This window comes from Zalophus californianus, chromosome 2 (assembly GCF_009762305.2).
Source record: "Zalophus californianus isolate mZalCal1 chromosome 2, mZalCal1.pri.v2, whole genome shotgun sequence".
Lineage (NCBI taxonomy): Eukaryota > Metazoa > Chordata > Mammalia > Carnivora > Otariidae > Zalophus > Zalophus californianus.
Genome location: NC_045596.1, coordinates 141,205,955 through 141,219,286, shown reverse-complemented (window position 1 = coordinate 141,219,286; position 13,332 = coordinate 141,205,955). Strand labels below are relative to the sequence as shown.

The following is a 13,332-nucleotide window of genomic DNA, read 5'->3' as shown; positions in this document are numbered from 1 at the left end:
TTTATTATTCACTGGATTCACACCATTTTATCAGGAAAAAAACTGCAAACCTAGATGCATGAAGTTTAGGAGACATATGTCTAACCATCCCCCATATTATATCAATCAGTGCTGTGAGGTATGGTCCACAGGTGGATGCTGGTCTACAGTCTGTGTGGAAGAGGTACAGAAATTGGGAGTAAGGATTGAAAAAAATGCCATAGCAATTTGAGAGGAAAAAAAATTATATTAACTCTAATAGTAATGAATTTGGGTTCATATTTTATGTGTCTATTTTTATTTCATTTTTCAAGCAATTCATCTTATTCTCTTTTACAAAAGACTTGTTCTGTAGTAGATTTGGAAAAATAAAACTGATTCTTTACTGAAGATAGTTTTTGAAGCACTGCTATATAGAACAGGCATACACAATGAGGTTTACTGAATTCTGAAATTAAAGAATGAATGAGATTTGAAGTCCCTTTTCTTGAAAATGTTGACAATAGAATAATGAAGTGTCAAATGAAAAAAAGTTTCCAGCACCCCACTGTGGTATAGAACCTCAAGACTGCCCCCAGTGATGCCCGTACCTAGTCTTTGAGCTGGATTTAGTGACTCACTTCCAAGAAATAAAGTAGTACAACAGTGATGGGACGCCATTCTGAAATTAGCTTTAAAGAGGCCACCTTCTCTATTAGATATCTCTCGCTGAAGCACTCGGTCCAAAAGTTAGGAAAGAAAGAAAACTTGGCAAAAAAATATGTGAAAGTTCAGATGATCCTCCTTTGGTCAGACCTTCAGAAGAGAAGGCAGCCTTGGTTGACACTCTGACTGCAGCCTTGTGAAAGATTCTTGACCTCTGGAAACTGTCAGAATAAACAGCCACTAAATTGTGGCATACTTTAGTATGCAGCCATAGACAGTCAATATGGCCTTGTTTAAGAAGAGGAGAGGAGGTATTTCATCTACTACCAGTGCACAGGGAATCAAGTGGATTCCTGGGGACTGTTTTTTAGCCACCATCTTCCATATAATCTTTGACTACTGACTGTAACTTTCCGGTATATTGGGCTATTTTTTAAAAACTACTGTGTTGACTTTTTGATGGTATTATTGTTACATCAGTGTTTTAAGACATCTGAAATCTAAAACTTAAATATTGGGACAAACCCCAAGATATATACATAGCACTATATTTTTAAATTGAGCAAAGCTTCATTTTTTTTAGAAAGTTTTCTTTCTCTATAATGCTGAAAAGGGAAGAGAAGATAATAGTCACAAAGCAAAGCTGGTAGGGCCAGATAAGTCATACTTTAGATCCAAGATTTTGCAAACCAGTGAGCTATGAATATAAACACTCTTACTATAGATACTAGCCACTATGCATTAGAATCTCCATGTATATATGATGAAATCAAGTGATAATAATAATAGTAAAACCAAATAAAAAATTGCCTTCAAAACAATAATGAAAATTCAAAGTGAGAAAAACAGCTTCCAATTTGTGTTTAAAATAGATATTTTCAAAAATGTATTCACAGGTATCAACCATGATAAAGGACCCAGTTGAAGTAACTGGAGTTAACTTATAAATATATTCTTCCTACTACTTAGTCTGAAGAGCTTATTTTTTTGCTGTGAGAGAGGGAAAAAAGCACAGAAATAGATTCTTGATTCAATAATGAAATAACTAATACATTTTGTTTCTTAAGATAGCACATTCTAAAAATAATAATTTGCTTTCATTTATGATTAACTTTTCTTTATTTTACACAGTATTTACCTTATATTTTGAATAGTACTACATTTTCATTGACTAAATATGCTAAGGATTTATATCAGACATAATATGTGTTTAACATTTTCATATTATATAAATTTATTTTTATTTACATTTTTTAAAGGTTTTATTTATTTATTTGACAGAGAGAGACATAGCTAGAGAGGGAACACAAGCAGGGGGAGTGGGAGAGGGAGAAGCAAGCTTCCCGCCGAGCAGGGAGCCCAATGCAGGCCTCAATCCCAGGACCCTGGGATCATGACCTGAGCCGAAGGCAGACGCTTAACGACTGGGCCACCCAGGTGCTTCTTATTTACATTTGATATGATGAACAATTGTAATATTTGTGCTATATTCAATATTTAGTTAAGTAGTTCTTTTAATTACCAATTATGAACACTCAAAGTGCTGTTATAAATACAAAAAGTGTATGAAATAAATAGGGAAATAATACTTTATTATTTGCATTATTGGCTACTATTTTACTATTAATATTTTACAATTTGCTCCAATAAGTACAATGACTATAGTTTTGATTTACTAATCTGGGAAGTGTTCTAGAATTAGAAACACTTTTATGATACCTGCAGGCATTTTACCTTAATTTATCCCTTGGTTTCCACTTTAAATTGAGGATCATGATGTCATATAGAATACCACATTTGTAACCTACTCCTAAAACACTTTTTTAATATAGCATATCATAAAGATTTTGAGAATCATTTTTACTTGGTTCTAAATTATATGTCTTGATTTCTTGTGCTGAAAATATGGCCCACTCACCTGTAGATTATATCCAAAGCTAGAGGATATATTTATGGTCAGAAGGAGGAAATGAAGTAGTTGGAAAATTTATAAGCTTTACGATTTGAGGATTGAATCACATAGATCCGGAACATTAAACACCGTAAACACTTTTTCTTCCTTCAGAAAATTTTGTTTCTCTATGCGGAAATAGGTATTCCATTGAACATTGTTTTCTCATTTTCAAATAAATGTTCTTTTATGGGGGGTAGCACCGTATAGGATAGTAGTACAGGGGTCTTTCTCAGTATAAGACCAGCTTGGCAGGACTTCCAACTTTTTGGCCTATGGTCTCAGTCGTAACTACTCCACTCTGCTATGTAAGCATCTGAGCAGACATAGACAAGGTGTAAAAAGATTGTTGTGACTGTGTTCCAATAACACTTCAGTTATAAACAGGTGGGGACTGGCCCATGGGCCATAGTTGCTGATTTGTGGTATGGAGAAATGTTTAAGCCTACAGGCTCTGGGCCCTACTTCTGGGGTTCAAGTCCCACCTGTATTTCTAACCTGCTGTATAAGCTTGAGTAGATTATTTAGTCTCTCTCTGCTTCATTTTCCTCATCTATAAAATAGGAGTGTTATTAGAAACACTTACCTCTTACAGATGCTTATAGAACAGCTCCTGGTATGGGATAAGAGAACAGTGACTTCAAGTCACTGTTTTACTCAATTTCTTTATGTGTGTTAGTGTCCTTATAGTTATAATGAAGATTCCCAATATTTTAAAGTCCTTACTTTATTTATTAAGACAATGTATTTTTTGTGTCTTTCCCTGATATTAAGGAATTACAAGTTTTGTATATCAATGTAAAAGTGACCATATATATTCTGAGGGAGTTTAACTTCAATTTGCAGAGATGTTCAGAGACAATTGAGGAATTCGCTCAATGGCACTGCCCTTTTGCACAATTCATTTTATTTATGTGTTTAATCTGTGGTGAGTCAGGGAGCATAAAGTGCTTTCTGAAAAATAAAGGGCTCACCAAAGTGTTATAAATGAATTCTTTCAGGCTCCTACAACATCACTTGGAAAAATGAGTGGTACTTGGGTAATAAATGTGACATTTTGGGGCCTGAAGCAGATAGTTTGTCTCAAATAGATAATTCCTTTATATCTAGACAAAACTTATTTACTCTATCTTGTGATCTAATCATGTGTTAAGTATTTCTGTACAGGGAGCTTTCCCCTTTTGTGAAATAGACTGGCCTAACTATCAGACAAGGCATTCTTCCTATCATACAGTGAAATGTGTAAATGAGTTTGTCGTAATATATAACATATTTAAAAAAAAAAAAGCAGATTTCCATCGCTATTTTTTAGCTTATAAAACTAGCAGTGCTTCATGATTTGGCTTAGCTATTGAAACACAGGAAGCGGGTGGCTCAGTTGGTTAAGCGACTGCCTTTGGCTCAGGTCATGATCCTGGAGTCCCACATTGAGTCCCGCGGGCTCCCTGCTCAGCGGGGAGTCTGCTTCTCCCTCTGACCCTCTCTTCTCTCACGTGCTCTGTCTCTCTCTCTCTCTTATTCTCTCTCTCTCAAATAAATAAATAAAATCTTTAAAAAAAAAAGAAACACAGGAAGCAATAAGACTTAATGTTAGTAGGGAAATTCTGATGTTTTGTGCAAGAAGGTTTGGGGAACATAATCACAAAATACAGAAATCCTAGGAAATTTAACTTTCTATTCCTCAACATAGATTCACATGAGTATCATCATAGGGTCTTCACTTTTGTGTACATATAAAAAGGCTAACCAAGTTTTTGTCAATAATTGAAGCAATAGCTTATTATACTTACCTTTGCTTTGATTCTAGAGATTTAAATCAAAAAAACAAAATTGTTGTTGAAAGGTTAAAAATTAGGGATCTTCCTGTCTTTTATGTTTCCCCTAAATATAAACCTTTTACTGATTTACTTGCTCCTCAGGAATAAATGGAATCCTCGAGTGTGGGACTTCTGGCCCAGGCTCTCCTCCCGTGAAGAGGACTAGGGGCCCGAAACATTCTCCCTAATTCCCTATATGTTTGTGTCTTCTGAGCCTGAATTTCTCTGTGGGCATTTCTTGCACTTGTTTTCTCAATTCCAGGTTGGCTTATTTTTGACCTAAACTGAAGTTTGAGAACAACAAATATTCACACAAAGCTTTCTGAGACAAAAGGAATTGTGCCTTAGTGAACACCTACATGAAAATACTTTTATCTCTTATTCTGGCAAAATTCCTAGATTTAATGAGGCAAAACCATCTTCAGAAAAAAAAAAAAAGTCTGGTGATGTGAAACACAAAGAAAAATATCTAAAAATAGTTGATAGGCTAATTACTCTGCTTTTCTAAACTGTGTCAGATCTCCACAATGGCCAGACATTGACATTGCTCTTGACTTATCCAAAAGAACTAGTTTCATGGTTTACATTATGATTATAAATTTTTAGATAGCTATGGCCCCAAACTAACCTAGCATGAGTGTGTTATTCTTTATTTCCCCCAAGATTTGTATTTCTTATTTGTAAAGCAATCTTAGAAGATGGCGTACTTCAAATGAGATAACACTGGTTACTTTTTTTTATTAAGTTTTTAATTTTAATTCCAGTATAGTTAACATACAGTGTTATTAGTTTCAGGTGTACAATATAGTGATTCAACAACTCTATACATTACTCAGTGCTCATCATGATGTGTACTCTTAATCCCCTTCACCTATTTCCCCCCTCCACCTCCCCTCTGGTAACCATCAGTTTGTTCTCTGTAGTTAAGTGTCTGTTTCTTAATTTGTCTTTCTTTTTTTTCCTTTGTTCGTTTGTTTTGAATCTTAAATTCTACATATGAGTGAAATTGTATGATATTTGTCTTTCTCTTATTGACCTATTCGCTTCACATTATACTCTCTAGCTCCATCTGTGTTGTTGCAAATGGCATGATTTAATTTTTTTTTATGACTGACTAGTATTCCATTGTATATATGTATTCCACATCTTCTTTATCCATTCATCTATCCGTGGTCACTTGGGTTGCTTCCATAATTTGGCTATTGTAGATAATACTGCAGTAAACATAGAGGTGCATATATCTTTTCAAATTAGTGGTTTTGTATTATTTGGGTAAATACTCAGTAGTGCAATTACTGGATTGTAGGGTAGTTCTCTTTTTAAATCTTTCCACAGTGGCTGCACCAGTTTGCATGCCCACCAACAATGTATGAGGATGCCCTTATCTTCACATCTTTCACATCTTCTCCAACACTTGTTGTTTTTTGTGTTTTTGATTTTAGCCATTCTGACAGGTGTGATGATTGTGTTATTCTGAAGGAAGTTATTTAAATATGGTTGAGGCTATATTTTGCCTCTATCTATCTATCTATCATCTATCTATCATCTATCATCTATCTATCTATTTCCACTTAATTCCTGCTCATCTGTACAGATGTTGGGTATTTCAAACACTGTGTGTTGTATCAAACATGTTGTTTTCACATTGTTAGCTTCAGTGCTAATGATGTCACTCTCACATTTATTCCTTCTTCTACTTTTATTTGGTATTTATATGGATGGAGTAACTACAGCAGTGAAAACTTACCCACACCTTCTTGGGCGATGTCCCTGATAGCTGTACAACTTCAGAAGAGTCTGAAGTGGTAGTAGAAAATTTGCCTTCTTGCACTAACTACAATCATAAAGGTAGGCTTTAAAAAAAGTTCACTGCATCTAATGTTCGATATTTTGGAGGGCATTCAGTTTCAAAAATGTTATGAGGAGTTCATAGTTCTTTCTAAGCAACCAGAAAAACTAAAGGACTTTGTTAGCAGTAATGAAAGGTTGTCCAATGGTGATGTTGCTCAGAGATACTAACAGAGATGAACCTGGTGCTTCCGATCAGCAAGTGTGCTTTAGCAGCTCCTTTATGTCAGATATTGTGCAGATATTTACATTTTTTAAATAACTAATCCCCCCAGCACCTTTGTCAGATAGGCAGGTATTTTTTTGCCCCCAACTTTAGTCACAGGATCTGAGGTTTGCATCATTTCCTTTCTTTTTTTTTCTTTAAAGATTTATTTATTTATTTATTTGAAAGAGTGAGAGAGTGAGCAAGTGAACATGAGTAGGGGGGAGCGGCAGGGAGAGGGGCAGAGGGAGAGGGAGAAGCATACTCCCCACAGAGCAGTGAGCCAGACGCGGGACTCATCCCAGGATCCTGGGATCATGACCTGAACCGAAGGTGATGCTTAACTGACTGAGCCACGCAGGTGCCCAGGTTTACATCATTTTCTAAAGTAATACAGCTAATAAGTGGTAAAGTCAGACTTAAATTTAAGTTCTCCAAATCCACCACTCATTCTCATTGTCTAGTTTAGTTTAGTTTTGTTTTGTGTTTTGTCTTGTTTTATTTTGTTATGCTTCAGGGAGAAATTCCAACTCCTCTCCATGCTTTGAATGAGTACTAGTCATCATCCCCACATAGTTAAGATGTAATTAAAAAAAAAAAAATAAAAGTCATTAAATGAATGTATTATGGTCCTCAGCCAAAGTTTTGAGACTGGAGTGGAGGAATTTAATTTGGAAGCTTAATTTTCTAAGAATTCTATCATTCTATAAATTTTTTACAAAGATATTTTAAAGAAAGCCTAAGCAATCAGTATTTATTTAATTATCCAGTGATGTTTTCTTCCCTTCCTCTGATCCTAGGTAATTTATTGCAGAACCTGTCAGGGTAGACTGCCATAACATGCCACTGTCTTAACATAACCCTATCTCAACCTAAATAAAAGATTGACAGAGATGATTTCTGAAGTTTTTTTTTTCTTCTTTTTCTTTCTTTTAAAATTGGTAAGGTGGGAATGCAGAATGTGGTGATGAGTGATTAGTCACAATAAGGAAAAGTTTTGCTTTTTAAAAATTTAAAATTTTTGAATAAGTTAGGAAGTGTATTTATTTCCATAATTAAAAGGTGCTACATTTTCTTCTTTGTACAAAAGGAGGTTTTAGCAAAGAGGTTAGAAAGAAGATTGACCTTTTTAGATTCTCTACTTGACCTTTTTAGATTCCCTGGGTTTTGTAGATTTCCAACACACTGACTTCAGCGGGTTTAAGAGTGTGGAGTTAGGAAATGTTTAGTCAAGGAGCCTCACCATGATGTACTGCCCTTTCTTACTATAGTGAAAATAGCTTATTAATTTCAACAGTTAAGTGTGTTTTATTGACCATAAAATATGATATAGCTTATTAATTTGAACAGCTAAATTTATTTTATCTACCATAAAATATGATATGTATGCAGTTCATCTACAAGGCTTTTAGAGCGGTAAACCAGTAAATACAATAGATTTAGTCAATGTGTTTTGCTTTTTAAAAAATCTAAGTATGCATTGCCTCATCTTAGTGTTATATAGTCGTATTTACTACATGTATATATAGTAAGTGTATTGTAATGATTCTTTTCCATATCAAAGATTTAAACTTTAGGCAAGATTTAATTAGGTGTGAATTTTTTTCAAACTTCCAGTTGCATTTTGATGAACTCCTTATATATTCCATTATCACGAGACAGATTTACATAAAGTCAATTTATACTATATGAGCTAGAGCAGACTCACTTGGTATTTTTGCTGCTGTATTGATGGTTCCATTTACTATTGTACTAGTGGAAAATGAAGTTGTGTAACTAGAAACTGGTAAGATACTTTTATAGCTTATTAGCTTAGGGTAATTAACTGCATGTTTCTTGCACGTTGAATTGCGATTGAAAGTATTACATTATAATATTTAGGTGAGGTGGCAATCAAATATAATTAAATTATTATAGTAAACATTGACTTGCAATGAAAATGAACACATTTATTGAAAAACATTTCTATAACATGTAAACAATGTGTTCCTTTTTGATAACTACTGTTTTTCTCTTGTTCCTTTTTTTATTTTTTATTATTTATTTATTTATTTATTTATTTATTTTATAATTTGCTGCTTGCCATTACAGGAAGTAGAGGTTTGTATTCAGCTTCTGTATTTCATATTTTATTCTAGATTTTATATGAATCTTTACAATTTAATTACTCATATACACTCAATTCACATTATTTTCCTCCTCAGGATGATTATTTCCACACTTGGAGTCCAGGAAAGGCCTTCGATCAGGGTAAGAATCTAATTATTTTAAAATAAAAATCTTCACATGTTTATAATCACTGTACTTTCATCATGATATTTATTGTTTGTTAAATTCTTAAAATACTAAGTAGGAGAGCTTAGATAGTGGAAAAATCATATAATAATTGCATTACAGAATATGTAGTCAGTAATAAGTGAATTAGATATGATTATGTCAGAACGTCTTTCATTCTTAGATACATATCTTAGATTACTGATTTCGGTTTCTGAACTTTATCGTGCCCATTATTTTTAGCTGATACAAGTCACTTCATCCAGTTTTCAAATATACCCAAGCGCATTCAGCAGGACATAGATTTATTTGTGCAAAATTTTAAAACAAATGACTTTGCAATCTGTGTTTCAATTAATAAAAGCATTCATTTAAAGCAGTATTGACTGGTAATTAGACTCAGTTAGGGTCTTAATAAGACCCAAAAGGGAAAGTCATATGTAAAACAGGTTCTCCTGCCTCCATACACCGTTTGTACTTCTGGTTATGTACTTGAGAAGGAAAAGCAGGAAAGATGCATGGGGAAGGAAGATGTGGAACAGAAACATCAAGTGCAATGCAATCATAATGATATAAATAATTAAACAGTTTTGTTTGCTAAATTCTACACTATTAGAACCAGAGACTCTTCTTTTTTAAGTCTGGTACAAAAGAAATTTCTACTTTACATTGACTATAATAACCTTACAAAAGATATTACCTCCTGAAATAGGACCATTTAAAAATAGAAATTATTTTTAAGAATGAGTTGTAATATGTTATTAAGGGAATCTTAGGGAATTTTGCTATGTCTTCACATTTTTGACTTAATATGTGCAATGAATGCTATAACAGCTAATTTCTCTGAGTGAGAACCAACCTGGATGGACCTAGCTAGGGACATTGATATTAGCCTGTAGTCTGAAACATTCACATCCAATCCCCCCTTTAATATTATTTCTTTTTTGCTGTACTTCATGTGATTTCACTATTATTATCTAGAGTGTTTATTTGTGGAATCTGCATTTTATAATTCTAAAAGAATATTTTTTATTTCACTAATAATATAAGTCAAGCCAAATGTACTAAAAGACAAGCGATAAAAAAATGACATACAGACTGAGATATATTTGTGAACTTTCTTGGGAAATTAATTTTTATGATGGATTCATAAACCTTGAAAAAATCAGAATTATCCATGAAATGGATGTTAACACTTAAATTTGCCATACTTGGTGCATCCAATTACAATAAAGATGGTTTGGGCTTTGCGTGTGTGTGTGATCATTTGTTGAACTACAATTTATCTCCCGTTAAAAAAATGAGGAAAAAAAGATTGCGATAAAGAGGCTTCCAAACCCTGGTAAGACTGGCTTAGTTTAATTTTCAAAAAGGTTTTTAATACACTAATTTGTCAAAAATATCATATTTATCAGACAGAGAGAAGCTCATGACATAATAATAGCTAACAGAGTGCCCTATATCCAGTCACTATTCTAAGTATTCAATACATGAATTCATTTAATCTTTGCAATAACCCTGTCAAGTAGATGAGGAAGGTGAAGCACTTAAGAAGCTTAAGCTCCTACTCAAGGTCATATTCTTGCAAAGTGGCAGAGTCAGGATTTAGATCCAGGCAATCTGACCCCTGAACCTCATTTCCTAACTACTATGTGACACTGTTGCTCTTATGATAGCATTAAAATGAAATAATGACATACTAGTGGTATTTTGAAGTTTATGTTTTAAAAATAAATATTTGCAGATGAACCATGAGAGACTATGGACTCTGAGAAAAAAACTGAGGGTTCTAGATGGGAGGGGGGTGGGGAGATGGGTTAGCCTGGTGATGGGTATTAAAAAGGGCACATTCTGCATGGAGCACTGGGTGTTATACGCAAACAATGAATCATGGAACACTACATCAAAAACTAATGATGTAATGTATGGTGATTAACATAATATAATAAAATTAAAATAAATAAATAAATATTTGCTTAAGTGAATATTAGATAGAGCTAATAGCTGTGTTTCTATGTTTTAAATAATATTTTATAGATTATCAGACCCAGGGTTTTGGTTGATTGAACATATGTAGTTGATAAACGTATATGGGAAAATTTAGTATCAACAGAAAAAAAAGGAAAATGGAAAAAAATAGACTGAGATACATGTATTTGTTTTGTATTTGTTTTGACTTTGAGTCATATTAACTAATCCATTGGTAAGCCATACTGAAGAGTGAGAAAAATTATCCTGTTCTCATCTAGCTCTGAATAAGATAGGCAGTGTGCATCACTTGAATAGAAGAGACTTGAGATATGCTGATTTCTCATGTTTCTTGTTTTTTTATGAAGGAAGAATCTTCTGTTAAGTACCATTTTCAAAATCTGACTGAACTTTTGAGCATAAAATAATTTATGACTTTTTAGAAGTATTTATAATTTTTAATGTATTTTTCATGGTATATGGACATCCATATCACATATCAATATAAATTGATTTTCTGCAGTTTCTTTTTTGGGGGTGTTCGCATATTTCTTGAAAGGAATGAAGAAAAAGTATTACAGTAATTAGTATTACTTTTTTTTAGCATTACATTTTTTGTGCTGATATTTATACCATTTTACCATATACATTTTAAATTATGTCTTACTTTGTTTTCTACAGAATGGTCCACAAAATATGCAGAAATTAAAGTACTACTAATGAAAATATTAATATTTCATGACAGAAAAGGTGCAATTTCTCATCACCAAACCCTTTCTACATGTATGCATACATATGCACATGCATACATAGATAAGCATATACATAATTTGCACATGCATAGACACACATATTTGCATGTATAAGCTTTCTTCTAGGTGAAACTCAACTCATTATTCATATATAGCTTATCTACCTTGTGGCTTAACTGTGACAAATTTTTCACCTTGTGAGTTTCTTTTCATAAATCAGAATGTTTCTATATTGTTTTTGTTTTTTGTTTTACTGGTAAAAGAGTAAGAGTTTTGGGCAAATATAATAGTTTTAAATAAATTTCAGTAAAACCATTTTGATGATGGTAAAATCTGCTTTATAATAAAGGAAAGCATACTGATGCCCAAAATAAATTTGTTTGTATTTCTCCACGTAGAATTTTCTGTGCCATTACTTCTGTTCATTAGTGTGGTTAATCATGAGTTGACACAACAGACATTGACTGAAAAAGAGTTTTAATGAGGACGTGCATCTTCTTGACTATGACATGAAAATTTAATGTTTACTACGACAAACTTAGAGGGGAAATGCATTCATGAACCTAGAGTGGTAGCATGATAAAATTTTAAACAATTTAATAAAGACTTTAACTAGATAAGCTGTAGCTTAAAGGAAAAAAAAAACAACACTTTTTTTTTCCCCTTTTCATTTCATTAACCCTGCCTTGTTTTTGGTCATGGATTAATTTGGGTTTATAAGAGCTAGCCACTGAAATTTTTAGCAGGAATTCCTGTCAGTTGTTTAGAGAATCCAGAGGTACTAAAGTGCTATCTGTACGAGGAATCCCTTTTATTCAAAAATTCTTTTTCTCCAGGATATGATATTTAGGTAGCCTGAGATGAAATAGTTGGAAGCAAAATGTGTTTTTTATACATTTCCCTAATTTCACTATCCAATCCAGCTTGGAGTTGTTCCCCTTGGTATCCTGCATGGCAGTGAATTACAATCAATAGATTAATAACAAATTTAATCTGAATTTAAATAGATGCAGAGATTTCAAGACAAATCAGTTTCACATTATTGATGTGTTTCTCCTGCTCAGGCGGATTTCTGAGGTGTGGAAAGAGGGGCAAGGATTGTGCCTGTGGCTTAGATCAGTATCCTTCAGCCATTTCATAGCAAACCAGTCAGGGACTCTCTTCTTAAATCTGGACCTCTGTGCTAAGGGCAGCCTGAATTCTTCTGGCTCATCAGTGGCATGTAATTCAACAAAATTTCCTCAAGAACTGGTGTGCTAGGAGACCATTGCTAAACTCAAACAGCTGAGTCTAGGCAGGAGAGAGAGACGTGTGCGCATGTGCACATGTGCACATTATATCAATAATATCGATATATCGGTAATATTACCACCACTATCTCTCTCCATTCTTGCAAGGATTAGTGGGGAGTGAGAACAAAGACTGAGATCTTTGAAAGGACAGTGGGATGCTAAGCCATATACTTATACATCGTTTCTCTCTTTTCAGGATCAGTTTGTAGAGCTTCATTTGATTCCCATAAATTTTCTCTTCCTTTGCAAAACATCTCACATATACCAACAGTCAGATCCTGACATGTCCCATTGCAATCAGTCTCTGCTACAAAGGAAAAGCTGTTGAGATTTCCTCTGGAGTTTTTATTCCCTTCAGTGAACAGAGCTGTTCATTGTATGATGGCTATAATTATTTTTGAAACTGAAAAAAGACTAGTGTGTGAGAAAACACACCCCCCACTTATCTTTCCCTTCGTAAACTACACTAGCATACTTTTTAAGGTATAGTATATGTGTATTGCAAAATGAACGTAGTGCCTCTCTCCCAGATGACTTTAATTTTCACTTGTTTACATGAGGATCTTTTTTTTTTCATGTTCTTAGATGGTATTTATTGATA

At 33.6% G+C, this 13,332-nt stretch overlaps 1 protein-coding gene across 3 annotated transcripts in view; it reads left to right on the top strand.

Annotated features, from left to right (window-relative positions):
- SPOCK3 (SPARC (osteonectin), cwcv and kazal like domains proteoglycan 3) overlaps window positions 1-13,332 on the top strand; it is a 461,722-nt gene that overhangs the window by 142,775 nt on the left and 305,615 nt on the right. For 2 of the 3 annotated variants that reach the window (XM_027600598.2, XM_027600597.2), the window contains exons 3-4: window positions 8,537-8,545; window positions 8,650-8,695. In XM_027600598.2, the coding sequence (XP_027456399.1) occupies window positions 8,537-8,545; window positions 8,650-8,695 (55 nt within the window). The remainder of the gene's footprint in view (window positions 1-8,536; window positions 8,546-8,649; window positions 8,696-13,332) is intronic. The other variant, XM_027600599.2, reaches the window with a different exon arrangement.